Source organism: Planococcus citri, chromosome 3 (assembly GCF_950023065.1).
Source record: "Planococcus citri chromosome 3, ihPlaCitr1.1, whole genome shotgun sequence".
Taxonomy (NCBI): Eukaryota; Metazoa; Arthropoda; class Insecta; order Hemiptera; family Pseudococcidae; genus Planococcus; species Planococcus citri.
Genome location: NC_088679.1, coordinates 37,139,486 through 37,157,854, shown reverse-complemented (window position 1 = coordinate 37,157,854; position 18,369 = coordinate 37,139,486). Strand labels below are relative to the sequence as shown.

General features: G+C 32.8%; 2 protein-coding genes across 3 annotated transcripts in view; one reads left to right on the top strand and one right to left on the bottom strand.

Moving 5' to 3' along the window:
* Nucleotides 1-18,369, top strand: part of LOC135839579 (calphotin-like) — a 101,671-nt gene extending 83,302 nt beyond the window's left edge. The window contains exons 1-2 of one of the 2 annotated variants that reach the window (XM_065355665.1): nt 14,753-14,881; nt 18,037-18,369. In XM_065355665.1, the coding sequence (XP_065211737.1) occupies nt 14,867-14,881; nt 18,037-18,300 (279 nt within the window). In that variant the 5' untranslated portion in view covers nt 14,753-14,866 and the 3' untranslated portion in view covers nt 18,301-18,369. Of the gene's footprint in view, nt 1-14,752; nt 14,882-18,036 lie in introns of those variants that run through there. The other variant, XM_065355666.1, reaches the window with a different exon arrangement.
* Nucleotides 2,821-10,109, bottom strand: LOC135840461 (uncharacterized). The gene is made up of 2 exons (XM_065357017.1): nt 9,920-10,109; nt 2,821-3,970 (listed from the first exon to the last, which is right to left on the bottom strand). The coding sequence occupies exon 2, from the start codon at nt 3,961-3,963 to the stop codon at nt 3,016-3,018; it is 948 nt and encodes a 315-aa protein (XP_065213089.1). The 5' UTR covers nt 3,964-3,970; nt 9,920-10,109; the 3' UTR covers nt 2,821-3,015.

The following is an 18,369-nucleotide window of genomic DNA, read 5'->3' as shown; positions in this document are numbered from 1 at the left end:
AAAAAATCTATTCAAAAAGAAGCAAATTTGGGGAATTTGCTCCAAAGTAGATGGAGAAAAGTGAAGTTTTGATAGTCTGAACACGAATGGGGTGCTTCTAAATTGAAAGTTTCTTTACAATACGTGCAAAAAAATTCATACAACCTCAGGAAAATGTGAACTAAAATCGCTTACACCACAAACACCTCACTGTGGACAAAATAACTTTCTGAAAAAGGACAGAAAAATATGGGCATGGAGGAATGCGAACAGGGGAGGGAGGAGGTAGAGGTCCGAAACTTTCTGAGAACTTTTTAATAGTTCAGGTGTATCATCTGCGGTGCATAAGAGCCTAAAATACTTGAAAATTTCAACACCTTCTTCTTTTCATATTCAAAAAAATTGAGCAAAACTAGACAAAAATTGATTTTTACATAGGCACCTCTACCTACTTACTTAGTTGAATTAAATCAAACAATTACCTCAACATACTGAAAATAGAAATGTTTCAAAATTTGAGTAAAATTTGATGAATAATCTCATAAAAATTGGAAAATGCATCATAAGTTGTTCAACGCAAAATCGTCATTCATTCTGTCTAGCCTCTAAAAGTCACTAACCCGTCTTTGTGTCCTCTCAAGGAGGCTTCTCGAGGTAATTGACCTACCCGCCCAGGCTGTAAAGGTCATTGACCCATCTGTCTGGCTTCCCAAGGTCGTCTGTCTGGTCTCTTAAGGTCATTCATTCGTCAGTATGACTTCAAAAGGTCTTCTGTCTGCCTGTCTGGCCACTTAAAGTCATCTTCCCGTCTGTGTTGCTTCTTGAGGTCACTAACCTAACTGTCTATCCTCTCATGGTCGTCTGTTCGCCAGTTCACTGATTTTGCAGCATAGATATAGAGCTATTGTTTCAACAGTCCTATTATAGGTATGTACCTCTACCTACCCAGCTGATTTTTCATGAAGTGAGGGAGGAAAGGGAAGTGCTCTAACGTTACATCAGATCAACATAATATTGTCACTTCAGTTACAAAGTTTTTTTTGAGTTATTGAGGACCCTTGGGCTTTCCAGGGGTGTCCAAATCTCATTTTGAAAATTTGTTTGTAAGGGTTACCTAATCAACAAAGAAATTTTTATATAAATCATTGAATGAAAGTTTTCAACTTTTGTGCTTACCATGAGAGGTTGAGCTTTTTCTGGAAATTCTCTTTTAAAGGTTTCAAATTTTAATCACCTATTGATTCTTAAATTCGTTTTCTTCAAACGTCGCAAGCTTCTGAACAGATTTACGTAAAATTCAGTCAGTCTTGAGTTTGGTGTTTTCGAATTTGGGCAATCTCTCTTTCTCTCTTCCAGCGTCAACCCTCTGATGGGTTAGGACAGAAATAATGGTGGTTATTTTACTGGACTATTAATATTGAAGAAAATGCATTTAAAAAATTGACTGAAATCGAACAGTCACTCTTTTTTTTTGAATTATTATAACACTGGCGTCGCTAACCTGTTCATTCTCCAAAAAAAAAAAAAAATTACAAATTATAATTACTTGAGTATAAAAAAAAGTTTGAACTTGCAATTTGGTTTGCTAAATGGTTGTACTGATTCGTTCGCACTGATTCTTACGTCAAAGAAGGATGAGGTGATAATCAAAGGAAGAGCAATAAAACAACAATCAAAGCAAAATCAATGGTAATAAACTGATCAAAATCCATATACTGTGCATAAGAATGACAATTGACAAAATGAGAGACAAGAGAGTTCACAGGAACAAACCTTTACATCATTAAAAAAAAACAAAACATTTTTGGGTCAGAATGAGAATTTTGGTGGGGGGGGTGGAAATTTTACAACTTGGTTTCATAATTTTGAAAACTGACACACCTGTTCAGATTGTCTAGCGACGCCACTGTATTATAATCAAGATTGGGAGCCTTTATCCCCCTCACCTGCCCCATGAGTAAAAACTCAATTTTGTAAATCATTGTAAATCAACTTGTTGAGAAGATAGTAAGTAAGGGTTTTAGTTGTAATTTTTCCAAATTTTCTATATTGAAAAATTACCTAGTTTAAAGCTTTTCAAATTTCAATTATAGGTATTGATGTTGAATTTTATAACTAGACCGTAGAGAGTTGAATGAAACGGAATAATGGTTGTTGTTAAATTAAATGAAAAATACATATACAGGTATCATACTATCCTGTGTGTACCTTTTTACATAGCCTATATCTACTGACGAGAAAAGTTTGATTTGAATAGTTTCTATAAAAATGGTAATTTTTTCATACAAATCTCAAAACTAAGTAGGTACGTGGTATCCGCAGGTTTCAGTACTTGAAAAGTTTTTCCCTTTTTGGAGAAGATTTGCGGCAGTTCTTTGTTTTCAATCGAAGCATTTATAAATTTATTAATTAATTCGAATTCACAATTCAAACGTCATACAGTCGACTGAAATTTTTATCGCGAATCGCAATCGGATACGGGAAGAATAAAAATTGAAAGGCAAATTTTAATTACGAATTCTACGTTTTTGGAACTGAACTTCGAGTTTATTTGTTGGTACGAAACAAAGAATTTAATTTGGTGAATTCTAAAGGCATCTGCTCGTGACTAAAAGACTGACGTGGATATGGCGACGAGAAGAATTATTCCGAATAGAGTCAAAAACCATAAAATTTTCTTAGGTATACTTTCAGGTATACCTACCAACTTGAGGTACGAAAATGACTGTATAATCGTTTTAAAAGAAATGGGAAACCTTACGATATGAATCTGGAACTTGGCGAAAAAGAAACGAACACTATGATTATTCAACAAGCAAAATGTATTAAAGGTACCTACCTACCTACCTACCTACCTAAAAACTAATTGAAATTTTTAATTACATTATTGAAAAATTTGGAATCAAAAATACAAAAATGTGTATCATCTATCGATTTATACTCTTAGAGAATAAACCTTACTGGTAATTAAAACTTATACCTAGATGAAATTGATCTAAATTATACCTATTTAAAATTTCTCGTTATGAATTAATTTTATTTCCTTTTTACATATTTAACGGTGCTATTTTTTAAACAAGTAACCACAACAGGTTTTTTATTCTTTTTATTTTTTTTCTTAATCACTACTTCGTTTTTTGATTTAACTTCTTTACCATCATCGTCGTTATTATTATCGTCGATATAATCGCTGGTATCATTTTGATTACTCGTAATTTGACGCGATGCGGTAAATTTAGACATGAATTCGGATTCGGCCGGCTTCATCGTCCACTCTCGAGTACATTGTGTCATCGTTGCTCGTACATTCTCCAATTTCTTTACAACTTCGGTTTCGATGTCGTGTTTTTTCAAAGACGAAGAAGAGGTTTTAGCCTGAAATGAAACCTCTTCGAAATATTTCACATTGCAGCCAGATTTCAAATCATTTATACTTAACGCCGAGACACGATGATAAATTCCACTTTGATCAACACCATCCCCAGATGGATTAGCTGACGGACGCTGGCCCGATTTTTCTCCTTGTAACGAAGCATTGTCGCCACTCGAGACGATTTTAGAAAGAACCCCTTTAATATACGAACTTTTATCAAAGGGTAACATACCTTTAGGCACAATCTCGTACTTTTCGTTTACCAAATCGCTAGCACGTTGTTCGCGTTTCAAGAACGTTAAAGCGTTCAAGGCCAGTTGATTATTTGATTCCTTTCGTACCACGTTATCCAAACTAGAATTTGTATTCGTTTTTCTACGTATTAATGTAGACGAGTTCAATTGCACAGGGATTTTTGGCTGTTGGTACCATTTACTGTTCGTGTCTGGCTTGTATTGACCTATTGTAGATTTTTTTAGCGTAGGTGCTCGGGCTGGAGAATTTTCCAAAGATGGTAGATAACGATCTTTGTATGGTGTCAATTCGTTTAATGATCTTCGTGATTGGAGAGCTGGAGTGAAACACTGGTTTTTATTCTGAATGGAATTCATAGTGAACCTGTAATGCAATAAATTTTACACCATTATAATTGGAAGTGGAGCGAGGGAGCAAAGGAAAAAGAGAATGAATAAAATATTAAGGGGGAAAATAAGGAGTAAAAAAAAAGTGCAAATTATCAATTTTATTTTTTGCCAGGGTGAGGGAATCAAAAACTGGCCAAGTTATAGAATTTTGTTTGATAGAGTATTAATGAATAGCTTTGAAGTTTCCATGTCTCAATTGGTTAACCATGCGAAGGAAGAGAAAAAGGGAAAAAATATTAGAATGAAAAAAGTACGTAGGCTATTTTGAACTAAGTAACTACCTACCTACTTATTCCTACACTTTTTGTGAATTTTCATGTGAATTTCAATTTGAATTAGGAAATTTTTACAAAATACAAATTAAGTAGGTAGTTATTGAGATAAACTTTGTCAATGGATTGGGAAAATATGTAGGTATCTTCAAAGTAAACTGAATTTCTTTGTTCAAGTGACCCTTAATTAAAATCAGACAGTTGATTTCTAAAAAGTACTGAAGTCGATTTTTTTTAACAACCCAACAAATAAGTATTCTGTCAATAAGTTTAGTATTGAGTAATTTTTAATAATATTTTTAACATTTTTCAATAATTTTATTTCAATTTCTTCGATTTCTGTTCATTATTTTTGGCAATTTTGTCAATATTTCGTAAACATTTGTTACAATTTGAAAATTAGCTATATTCTAAAAAAACTTTCGCCATCTTCAGCAACTTTTGTGCTCATTTCGTCAATTTTTTAAAAAGATGGGCGATGTTTTCAAAACGTAATTTTAGTTCATCAATTTTTGTCGTTCTTATGCATTTTGAAGAGCCCAATCGAAAAACCAAGTTGGTATTTGTATTCAACATCTTCAAAAACATGCCAATTTTAATGTCACAAGCATGATTTTTTATTTCTTTGAATAGGTACCTACATATTCTCTCTTTTAGGGGGAAGCTACCTTCTCTCTATCAAAAAATGGAATGACCATTCTCACTTCTCAAGATTTTATGTAATTTTTTTTTTGTTATTGGAAAATTTGAGTCTCTGGAATCTTTTTTTTCTTAGTTTGATCAAAATTAGGCCTCGAAAAGCCTGTATAATAGGGCGGGTCGAAAAAAAACGTAGGTCTCAGAATTTTCTGAAATTCACATATGTGGTTTCTTTTGAGTTGAAACCGCCCCAAAAAAATTTTTAGCCCCCCGCGGCACCATGGGGCTGAGCCACGTGGCCTCAAAGTGGGGCTATTTTAGCTAAAAATTCACGTTTTTCAGGTTTAAAGCTCCAAAACCGATTTTTAAAATTTACGGCTAGCACTCAATTTGTAGTGTTTGAGATGCTGAATCTCCCTGTGGAGTTCGTTTTTTTGTTCGGTGGTCCCTTACGTCGGCAACTTTTCGTTGAAAGTACAAAAATTGCTGATTTTAAGGTGTCACGAAAACGTTTTCGCGAATTTATGCCCAAATGGTGTTTTATAGGGGGACATATCGATGTAGTAAGTTGTGTATGTAGTCGAGGGGTTAAATTTAGAATCATCAATATGCCCTCAGATCGCTGACAGGGCACATGATTCAAGTTTTATACAAGATTTTAGGATTTCATCAATTCGAAAATTTCATCAGATTGCTTCTACCTACTTTTTTTCATGTTTTCAAAAAAAAATTCATTTCATTTTTAAAAAATTCAATTTTAAATGACATATGTATCTTGGAAATACCTACACAAGACCTTTTTTTGAAAAATGTGAAAATCATTCGAAAATATCGAAAAATGGTGGACCATCAAAAAGCGACAAAAATTTGAGAAAATGTCTCATTTGGGTAAAATCTTGCACAGACTGCTTAGATTATTGAAAAGTACATACCTACCAAGAATTAATTGGAAATTCTCAAAATTGAATGATGATTTGTCAAAATTGCAGAAAGTGTGACAATACTTGTCAAAATTGAGCCAAAAAAACAGTTTTAATTTCCAAAATTCAAAGTACAAATTAACATAAAAAATGAAAGAAAAAAAAACAATCAAAGACCACAAAAATCCTTTTTTGATTCCACTTTAGGCATCGCGTTGATGCTTCTCAATTCATTTTCGATTTTTGTCGTTTTTTAATGGTCCACCATTTTTCGATATTTTCGAATGATTTTCACATTTTACAAAAAAAGGTCTTGTGTAGGTATTTCCAAGATACATATGTCATTCAAAATTGAATTTTTTAAAAATGAAATGATTTTTTTTTTGAAAACATGAAAAAAAGTAGGTAGAAGCAATCTGATGAAATTTTCGAATTGATGAAATCCTAAAATCTTGTATAAAACTTGAATCATGTGCCCTGTCAGCGATCTGAGGGCATATTGATGATTCTAAATTTAACCCCTCGACTACATACACAACTTACTACATCGATATGTCCCCCTATAAAACACCATTTGGGCATAAATTCGCGAAAACGTTTTCGTGACACCTTAAAATCAGCAATTTTTGTACTTTCAACGAAAAGTTGCCGACGTAAGGGACCACCGAACAAAAAAACGAACTCCACAGGGAGATTCAGCATCTCAAACACTACAAATTGAGTGCTAGCCGTAAATTTTAAAAATCGGTTTTGGAGCTTTAAACCTGAAAAACGTGAATTTTTAGCTGAAATGGCCCCACTTTGAGGCCACGTGGCTCAGCCCCATGGTGCCGCGGGGGGCTAAAAAATTTTTTGGGGCGGTTTCAACTCAAAAGAAACCACATATGTGAATTTCAGAAAATTCCGAGACCTACGTTTTTTTTCGACCCGCCCTACTGTATAAGTACATAGTTGAAATATGCCCAGAAATTATGTTTTTCAGACCAACTTAAAGTTTTTGTTTGTTTGTTTGTTTGTTTTTTCAGATATTTACGCAATTTTTTGTCCTTTTTTGAAAATTTGAAATGCTGCAGAATCCTAATTTTTCGATCGGGTAGCTGAAATGCTTCCTGCTGAAGTACAATGTGTGTCTCCATTGTCCCTTATTTCACTAGTTTTGTAGAACCTAAAAAAGGTCGAACAGCAGCGAAACATTCAAAAGTATATACAGATGAAAAAATTTACTGATCATTCAAATTGGAAGTTTTTCATCCCTTTCCCCTCCAAAATTCACCAAAAGCCCCTTTTATGCTCTGTTTTCAATTACCTATGTACTCATTCTAGTTTTTTTAATTAAAAAAAAATAAAGACAAAAACAAAAGAACTTGAATTGAGTTATTTTCAATATTTCTTGAGCTCAAACAGGCTCCTATAACATCGAATTTCATTCTCTGGAGATTATTTTCTGTTTTAAAGTCAAAGAAGTAATTTCACCTTATGACCAAAAAATTCTGAAAATGAAGGAAATTTTGATTTTCAACATTTTGAGGTAGCTTATTCTTTGACACCTCTAATTATTTTTTGATGCTCACTTTGCATGAATTTCTATGTGTATTTCAGGGCCAATATAACTTTTCAAATTACGCATGAAATACGAGTAGCCCAATCAATTTAAACTTACATATTAAACATGATTCCGTACTAAGTGGACTGCCTGTGTCGTTTGCTAGTTCTCAAGAAAAGGGGATTTTAACCCCCCCCCCCATTTTTTGGATAGCCTTTGACAAGGAATTTCTTCTACGTTAAAATAGTTCAATTAAATTAAAGTAGAAGCCCACTCTTAAAGTACACCTCATCGGTATGAAAATGCATCAATAATTCCTCGTATTTGAGGAAAAATTACTAAAATTTCACACAAATATTTGTTAAGTGTTACACACCGCAAAAACTATTATTTAAGTTATATAGTACCTAACTACCTATCACATTACATTTCTTTTTAATCCTCCCTCTCACCTTTGCTCCTTCATTAATCTCTGTTCGATGTTTTCGAACGATTCAGCTCCTTCGTTTTTTCATCGTCAGATTGGGCAATTCAATTAACACATATGTATTTCAGGTTGCAGCTTCACCTCTTGAAAGTCATTGAACTACGACCAAAACATCCTGCACGTATATGTATGTATAATAGCCTCACGATCACTACCTATCTATCTATTTGAAAGTCACGACAGCTTCTATCTTCAACCAGAAATTCGACTTTAAACATGGTACTCTGAAATTTTACACATCACGAGCTTTTTTTTCAATACACCAAGAGTACTGCTCGTATATTACGATTAGCCAAGTTCACACACGAGAACAACTTTCGATAAAAATTTTTACAACCGTCTGGTGCTTTACGGCTGGTATCAGACAAGCTGCGGATGAGTATTTAGAGTTAGAAACGAAAATGCATAGATACTACAGTACGAAAACCCAAAACATTAATAAATTTTCACTGTTATTATTTGTTTTGAAAATGACCTTTTATCTTGATAAAAAGCAACCGTTTAAGCATAAAATCGAACGTTTCGTAATACCCTTCAGACAAAACGTGCGTGAATTGGTAATCTTTCAGTCTAGCTTTGGATGAAGGAAAGGTTCAGGTTCGGCTGATACGAAGTTGGTTAATTTTTCTCATCTTCGGCCAACCGTGTAACTTCAAAGGAAGCATTAAAAATGGGTTTTAGTTTATTTTTCACGATGTAGGTACCTATAAATGTAGACTTACTAGTGTTCTTTTTTTTTTTGCAAACACGTATCGAAGATGGGAGACATGAGGAGAAACATAAAAGCTCGCGGATGTGTTTTCGGTGGGTGTTTATTCCCACTTTATTTTAAATTACGCGACGTGAAGAGAAGTAAAATTTGAAAAAAGTTTAAAAAACTTTATCGAAAAAGTGAACATGAGGCGCTTACGGCCTCCTACGCGATAACGCGCGTTCTCGCATAATTTTATCTCGTCGTAAATCTCTTATACGGTTGAAAATTTCATAGAACGTTGATCCGTTTGAAAACACGTATAAATTTTGTACCGACGCGACGAACCGATAATTCATATACGAGCATAATAAAGTATTCTAATAGCCGCCAAGTTTAGAACACTTATTCAAATCAATCTATTCGAATCGAATGAAAAATCATTCGCCAAGTCTATGGGGTAATCGTAAATGTGCGAAGTGTTCGACCCTTGAAAAATACATACCTTACCTTACGAAATCCTCCGAGAATTATTCTAAATACCTTACCTATTTTTATTTGAAAACAATTTTAGGTATCTGTATAATTTTATGACAAACTCTGTCAAATCATTCACAAAGTTGAAAGTTAAACATTCGAATAATCCGCGAGATTTGAATTCTTTTTTTTAAAAATCGATAGTTTATATTTTGAAACGGCTGCTAAGATTTTCAAATTTTCAAAAATTATCGAAGCAGAAAACTCGACGAAAGAAATTTTTAGCAAAGAAAATTAAAGAAAAACAGAATCGAGAACTAACCGAGTAGCCTATAATGCAATTAACGAGTAATCTGCGTTACTTAATGAACCTACTTTTTAATTAAGGGTTTCAGCGGACCAAGGCAATCGCTTTTATTTGAGAAAAAAGGCTAGAAAAAAGCCGAACGAATAATCTTCATTGAGTCTTTATGCTGAACGAATCTCGAGTATAACCTTGATGTAATTTTCAATTAATTTCTTTGGGTTCATTGGTAAGTAATAAAAGTGCTAAATTCGAATCAAAGTTAAATAACCCAGTAAACTTGATACTTAATTACAATTTAACGAAGTAAAAAAAGAAGAAAATCACTAACATTGGTGTCTCGTAATACGAGCTCGGGATACCTCAATACCCTTGAGGCTTCCACGATAGGTACATATGTTGTATAGGTATCTACCTCTATGTGTGTTGAGAGAAAATATCCTAGACAGAGATTTCGTGAAATATGTTTCAATTCGTAAAAGCGATTTAACGAAATGACCAAAATTGTAAATTTAGAGCAGACAGACACGTATAGCAGCCGCAGAGAAAGGCAAAATTCCAAAAGATGTTCAAGTCGAATAGGTACTCACTTTTTTTCGATGACCAAGGTATTAGTAAGATACTGCTAAAAGTACGTACAATTAATTAAATTTTCATTCGAAATAATTTTTTTCTTATAAGTAAAAGTTTCGACTACACGATACGAAATGCATAATTTTTAGTGATAAGAAGACGAGATGGATTCTTATAATCGAGTAAATAAACAAACAAAAAATACACGTTCTCGGTAACCAACTATTTTTATAGGTTAACGAAATTTTTATTAAAGTTTGAAAGATGACATATTGCACAACCGGTTATGAAAAGAAGCGCGTATACTGCTCAAGGCTAATAGGAAACCACCAGGGTTATTATAAGTGCTCCATCGACGATCTGCAGACTTCATAATTTCGTAATTAAGTCTCGAAAACGTGATGCATACGGTTGGTATGTGTTCGAGTAAATTAATTATTTTCTCAAATCGCCCAATTATTGTGTCTCGATATTTTCCGTCGGCTTTAATCGGCTTCTCGGACTTTATTGTATTGTAAATGTGTACCATTTTTCATTTCATCAAATTCTACCGTCGTCACCTTGAATGCATGTCTGACCGTACTACAAATAATTAAGGGTCTGAATTATATTTACTTACCGGTATACCTACTAATGATTTTTCTTTTTATTGTAAAGGCTTCGCGCTTCGATTTGAAAGCACCTTCGTATTTATATAGATAGGTACGATTGTAATTCTATTTTGGACAGTTATTTGTATTCTAGACAATACGCATACAAAACCTTTTTCAAGTTCAGACAATGAAAAAAAAAAAATTCATGAGCTAAATTTGCAGGCAAGGTTGCATGTGCTCGAGTAAACAGTGTATTGCCCTGTACGTGACCCTTAACTTGAGCAATTACTTCGTGCCAATAAAAAAATACAAAATATTGTTCGGAAATGTCTCCTCTATGAGATCCCATATCCCCCCCCCCCCGGGCTCTTGGAGGCCAAAATTTTTTTCAATTGCTCAACTTCCAACTCAAAATGAAGGTCTCTGCTGAATTCGGTCAAAATTAGTAGACTTTTTTTTGGACAGTCCACTCTAATAAATATTCTACAACTCAAACGAGAATATTTACGATCTCATCTATTAATATCGTGCAATGATTCTCAACTGATCGGTAACGGTAATCAAGCTCACAGTACGTCATCCATTGATGTCTGCGTCATTCCTCACAAGAAACAATTTGATACCTAATCCAATTAAATTTTGCTATACATAGTTACGTTCTCGAATGAGAAATTGTTGATTATCTCAATGAAATCTTGAAATAAAATAAGAATTGGTAGGTAAACAAGATATCCGTTGACATTTGCTCTAGATACTTAATTTCATTCAAACTTTGGTGATCATTCGATGTAATATTATGAATTTGATTGCTTCGACAGAATCAGGGAAGAAAGAGAAATTTTCCATACATTTCTTTAATTTTTGCGATGGAAAAATTTTTCATTTTTGGAAATTTCATATTCATAAACGTGGAAACAGAATTGTACATAATATTATTACATGAGATATATTGATAGGTAGTCTTTCACAAAGGAAAATTACACTTGAGATACATACAGCAAGCCAGTTTCGACTCTATTATCATTTTTCGTTTCCTTTTTATTAAGGATGTATACAAAATGGTAATAGACACCTTTCATTTTCGTAAAAAAAGCAGAAAAACAACGAATTCCATTCCATTATACGCTGATCCTTTATACCTATTGTCATTCATCATGAAACTCTTCTTTCATCATATTGTTGTTATGCGACGAATACAAGAAATACAATACAATCGAATCGACAGTGAAAATTTCCTTCATTAAGTTACCAATTGAAAGGAAATTTTTCAGGGAAAAAAATGTAGGTATGATCACGTGATACGAACGTTTTTGACCTTGCGAGTGAAAATTTTCCTGTATAATATGAACGTTTAAAGACCGATTTCTACTCAATTGAATCGAATCGCCTAAATTTGCAATTAATCACAATACGCTTGAAAAGTTTCGGCATAGCCTTTTACACGTAGGCTACATCGATTCTGTTAGCTTTAATAAATTGACCAATTTTCGACATCATATATTCTCTGGTTTATAGATTATACCTACGCTTAAATAGGTATGATGGGTAGAATTTAATTTTACAGCCATAAATGTTCTACCTAGTAAAATATATTTTCAAACTATTACCTTCAAATTATACTATAGGTACCCGTATATGATGTTATATTGATCGAGATTTGATATAATGTTTTATTTTTCAAAATTAGATATCCACGATATCGAATTTCACCTGAAATCGGAAACGTACATATAGGAATAGGATCATTATGCTTATTAGGTACCTACTATATAATAAATGATTGCAATTAAATAGAAATATTTTCTTCGGTTGACGCTTGTTTATAACACTAACACATATTTTTAATATTCGAGTCCCATTAGTATTTTTGTTCACCCTGTGAACATTTAATGCTGTAAAACAGTCACGTATACTCGATGAAAGGATTTTTTGCTTTACACGGGTACAGTCGCTGAATTAGAATATACTTTTGATTTACGTAGTATACGAAAACAGAGCAGAGCAGAAAAACATTCGCAGGTATAATGGATAACTTTTAAATTTTATTCTAAAAATTCGGTCAACCTTTTCACCGAGTAAGTACTTACATTGTTTAATCGTGCGGAGAAATTTAATATCTCGTGTTTATCGCAAATGAAAATGCATAATAAAATTTTGTTCTACGCCGATGAATATGATCCTATTTCTCTGTCGGACGTGAATAATTTTTATAGTCTTTGGGTCATAAAGGGTGCAGACGAGAAAAATCACATTTTTTCTTCGATGAAAAATCGTCTTATTATACGAATATAGGCGTAAACATAACGACGATATGTCTTTTTTGCAGACAACTAGACTGAGAAATTCAAATTCTTTTGTCAAGTAAAGTAAGTAAGTGAAGGATTTTACGTGAAAAAAATTAATGAACAATTTTACTACCTTGTTGAAGAATTTCTAATCAACCTTTTTCCACGAAAAAATGGGGGAAAACGTTTTCATTAAAATTGACAGCCACATCTAAATCAACTACCCCAGTGAGACAACCTCCCCCCCCCCCAATCAAACACAACAGAATGTTTACTTACAATCCGTCAACTTCAATTGAGCTGAAATTTGGCTCACTGAAAGAGCATGTCATCTATTCCTCAAAACCAAATTTATGATTTTTTGATTTTTGAAGAATTTTTGAAAATGAGCTCACAGCTCAGTGTTTGGAAAAATCGGTTTTTTGAAACAACAAAACAAAACAGGCGGTTATTTTTTATACGTTTTTTTTTGTTTTTTGTTTTAAACATAATTTTACAGAAATTTTATTTTATGACATTTTGATTTAAAGGCTTAAAAAAGTATGTGATATCAAAAATTTAAAATTGAGTTTGATTCATTGCATTTTTTGTATGTTGAATTTACCCCCCTCCCCCCAACAATAAAAAACACAATGAATTTGAAGACTTAATGGTTTTTTTTCTCAAAAAAAGGCTATTGAAAAGACTTTTTTTTAGAACATCGAAGATTTAAAAAATATGTTTTGAACAAAAAAAACTTAATAGGTGACGCATTTTTGATTATATGTACTGTCTTTATTTTCTCAACATTTAAAACACTGTTTAAACATTTTAAAGTTTTGTAGTGTTTTGAACAAAAAACACTGGTTTTATTGCAAAAATCAACAATTTTTGAATATTTTATTTTTAAAGCATAGAGAGTTCCAACTTTATAAAAAAAATATCTCAACTCATATCAAAAGTTAGTTATCAGTTATCACACCTCGAATTTGTGGTTCACTTACCTTAATCAAGTGTACAATTCAGAATGTCCAACTTATGACAAGATTAAATTTTTAGCTACCAAAGTTGATTACAATGCTTTCTGGAGCATTTTGAAATCGCTGGAGAAAATCCAACTTTAGCTGAAGACTCCAGATGGACTTCGAAATTTATGGCAATCGATTTTTGGGGGTTGACTTGAATATATTAACTTATTTTCAGATTTTCAGTTCCATTTTCATTAGTTAGGTAGGAACTCTAAAAGTCAATTTTTTCCAAAATTATTTTTAAAAAATAAGGGATGATGATCAGCATGAAAACTGTCATGATTCTGTCTGAACCACCTATTAAATTTCAAACAGAATTTCCTATGCCAATCTGTGTACCAAAGTATGTACGTGGGTATCATCGCAAAAATTTAAATACTTTTCTACTGTAGTAAGTAAAGATTAAAAACATTGAAAATTCCATACAAAATCATGCTAAAACTACAAACAAACCATACAAAAAATTTAAAAGGTCTTCTCTTTTACGCTGAAAGACAAAAATGTTTCAAGAACTAAACGATTTCAGAGCTCAGCTAATGCATGATTTTTGATAAAATTGTATAGGTAAGTACAGGTGCAAATTATAAAAAACAACAAATATTGTAACAAAAGCGAAACAACAACTACAAATTCAAAATATATAATACAAAACTGCACACATCTGGACACACGAACATGTTCACAATCGAAAGTACTCTCAACTTCTGTACTTAGATACAACGTTTAAAATTAAAAATTCGAAAACGTTCTTCGATTAGGCAGCAATAATCAGGCCAATGTTGCCCTCAATAACGAATTATATAATTGTCTGTAGGGTTAAATAACGACGATTAGATTTAGTCCAATGAAATAGCCCAGTCATACTGCAGTTATGCATACGATTTTTTTGATTATTATTCAAATCATGAGCCTAACAATATGGAATGATTCCAACTCGTACAAATACCTATACCCTACCATGATAATTGAAATCATATATAAACCCATCCCCAATCGGGTAAATTATCAATTGTGAATTACTCCTTGCATTGTGCACTTTTTAGTCATTCTAAAAAACCAAAAAAATCCACTCAAACGAAATGGACTCCAAAATGGTAAGCAATTCATCATATTTTCAGTTTTTAAGTACCTAGGTATAATACCTTTTCTATACACAAAGTATATTGATCGGATTAGATTACCTGTTACAATGTTTTTTCAAACGCTTTTGGCAGTTTGTTTTGCACCATTGTTTATTGTAATTTAATCTGGATGCAGATAGGTAGATGTACCTACACCTACCTATCCGATTTCTCGAATTATAAGTTAAGTTGCTTATAGCTACAACTCGTAATATTTAGAGTAGGTGAAATTGCGGGTGTTTTTTTCATTTCGTTAGTTGTAATGTCTCGATAGCCTATCATGTTTCGTAATTCGTAGGTTTAAAAAATTAAATGAATACTCAGAATTGATTTCCGTTTTTAATTTAGGACTGGCAATGTTGTCGAATAAAATTATTATCAAAGGAGTATTTGTTAGATAGTGTTTTTTTTTGGTCAAATTCATTCTGTTATTTCTGTTGAACCAAAACTTGAGAAATACGTGTAGTTGTATTGACGAGCTCTCATGGGAACATTTTGGGTGAATAAGAACAGCTAAATTAGTATTTGAATGAATTAAAATAGGACATTTTTTCGAAACTAAAGAGGGAAATCAAAAATTACGTGAAGTGTAGATTTATTGTGAATTTCAAAAAATCAAGAAAAATAGTCAAAAACTTATCAAAGCTTTTCGGATTCTCGAGAGTCATAATAATGACCAAAAAACTGCCACCATGCATTCCAAAATATTTTCCCAAAGTTTCAGAAATGATATCTTTCGATATTTTTGCTCAATTGGGAAATGAAAAATATTTCAGAAGAAAAAATTTTCAAAACACAAATTTATCTAATAATGAGCGATTTGCAAATTTGCTACCGCTCAGTAGAACTAAAAGATTTGGATTTCGATGGAAATATGGCCTAAGTCGACGCAGAATCTCAAATACTATCTTTTGAACTTGAACCATTTCCCCCAAAACAGGTTAGGCAAGGCTAGAGCGAAAAAACCACGATTTTTTTGAAAATACCCCCTGTTTGAGGGCCCATATCTCCCTTCCACTTCCAGGAGTACCTACAGAGCTCAAATTTTTTCAGAATGACTTTCAACTTAAAATGAAGGTATCCTCTAAATTTAGTCAAAATCTTTCAACATTTTTTTGATGATCATTCCAATCCTAATGTAGGTTTCTAAGAGTAAAATGCTTACTTTCTGAAAGGCCAAAATTGCTTCAAAAACAATAACAACATCAGAAAAACTGGAATATAAATAAAATTGGACAATATTTATCTAAGCATAAGAGAGTGAGATCCACAGAAAAAAAACTTCGTAGGAACATGTGGCCAATTTTGAAACTTGGTGGAGCAAATCTCGACTTCATGAAGAAAAAAAATGTTGAAATCAATTTTTGACCGTGGGCTTGCTAGAATATTGAAAATTGAGCAAAATTTCATCAATTAATAAATTTTAAACTGAATTGCAAATTGAAGGCATTACGAATAGATCTTGAAAAAAATGAGTCAAAATTGGAAAAATGTTCAAGAAATTGGAAGAATAAAATTAAAAAATTTATGAACGCCTAAACTGCTTATTTTGCATTTTTTCCTGACTTTTTTCTTCAAATTCGAACTATAACGACTCATCAAGTTATTCAAGTTTTAGTGTGAAGTATTAATTTGTCATAAAATATTCAATTTCTCGATCATATTTGTCAAATTTACGATGTTTTTTTCTTTTTTTAAAATTGGTATACATATAACTCCTTCTTTGCAAATTAGGTAAAAAATACATTTAGGTAGGTAATCAAAATTTTGCTTAGTCTTATCAATAATTGTCAAAATTCTATTACAACTTTTTTTTCAAATGATGTTTTTCAATTTCCATGACAAGCAACCCATTCATTTTGATTAATTTTTTTTTTTTTTAATCGAGTATTATGTAAATTTGCGACTTGGTCACGAACTCCCTCGAACACCCTGTAATTCCGACTAAAAATCAGAAAATACTAAAATGTTTTTCAACTCAAAAATCTAAGCGAAATGCCTGTATATTCTTGTTATCTATTCCTGTTGCTTGTTTTACCACAACATTTTAGTAGATGTATATTTGCAAACGAAAAATTATTTAATTTCGAGAGAAATGAGTTTCCTGAGAGGATTGTGATGGATTATCTGGAAACTGAAGTGTTTTAAACAGTTTAATGAAGATTTAAACTCCCCTATCTCGCGAAATAGTTTAATGAGAATAGAATTATTGTAGATTATAAACGTAATATTTTAATGTACTCCGGCGGGGGCTCCGTGTTTCAAGGTCATTTTCAGTTGTGTTGTCAGTTTGAAAATTTCCACGAAAAGTTTAGCGAGCTTTTGTCGAATGTTCCTCAAAGAATTGAAATAATTTTCCTAATGCCAATTCCAATTAATTTAGAAACGTTACTCTATCTGGCCTAAAATTTATATTCGGAATTAAGAACCATCTGTATATAGCTTGCTGCCTCATTTTGAGAGTATGCTCAAAAGTACCTATACCTAACCTGCATATCTACGCTTGGAGTTTCAAATTGAATGAAATAAAGGGTATATTCGAGCCAAGACCCCGTAAATACGTAGGATATGCAATTATATTAACGTTGTAACGTTGGATTGATGGTATTTGAAAATTTAAGGATCAGTAGATGGTGTCAGGTGTAGTGGAAAATGGCTAGATTTTCAAAAACTTGTGTTTTATTTTATTCTATAACTTTTTTCAAAGTACTAAAACGAATCAAATGAATTTTTTCATCTATTAGAAAACACTTATTGAGCTAAAATCAAATTTTGATACCTCGACGCACCTTTAAAAAAGATTTAAGATAATTGAAATTAGTTTAAATAGCCATTTCAACAAAACGATCCAAATGGATCATCATAATAGCACACCAAAGCCTACCTAAACTTAAACCTACGTCTACGTGAACGTCACAAAGACGCAATTCTTTTCAATAAGGTAGACAGTAAAGAGTAAAGACGCACATTCCATAATGATAAGTATCCATTCAGGACACACACCATTTTCGGTCCATATTATGAAATAATTTCACACATCACGATTTAGTGGCTCGGCATGATATCGTTATCAACTACCAGAACTGTATCATAACCTTGATTTAAAAATTATTTTTACCATTTTACAGATGGTTATCTTCTCCGTATTCATGTTGATCGGTTTGGCATACAGTGCTCCGGCCCCAAAAGCTGACGCTATTTTTGCTCCCGTCGTACCAGCTCCGGCCGTCGTAACCGCCACAAGTTCTCAAGTTATTGCCAGAAATTACAATGGTATCGCTGCTGCCGCTCCTTTCGTGGCTGCCCCAGCCATAGCACCTGTTGCTGCACCCGTCGTTGCTGCACCTTACGCAGCTTATCCGGCTTATGCGCCATATGTTACCTATTTCTAAGCATCGAGAATCTCATAATGATAAGCTAATTTTGTAAATTTTATTCAATATATTACGCAGCAGTATTAA

Excerpts from the sequence above, each read along its gene's own strand:
- LOC135840461 (XM_065357017.1), bottom strand. The coding sequence starts at position 3,963 with ATGAATTCCATTCAGAATAAAAACCAGTGTTTCACTCCAGCTCTCCAA.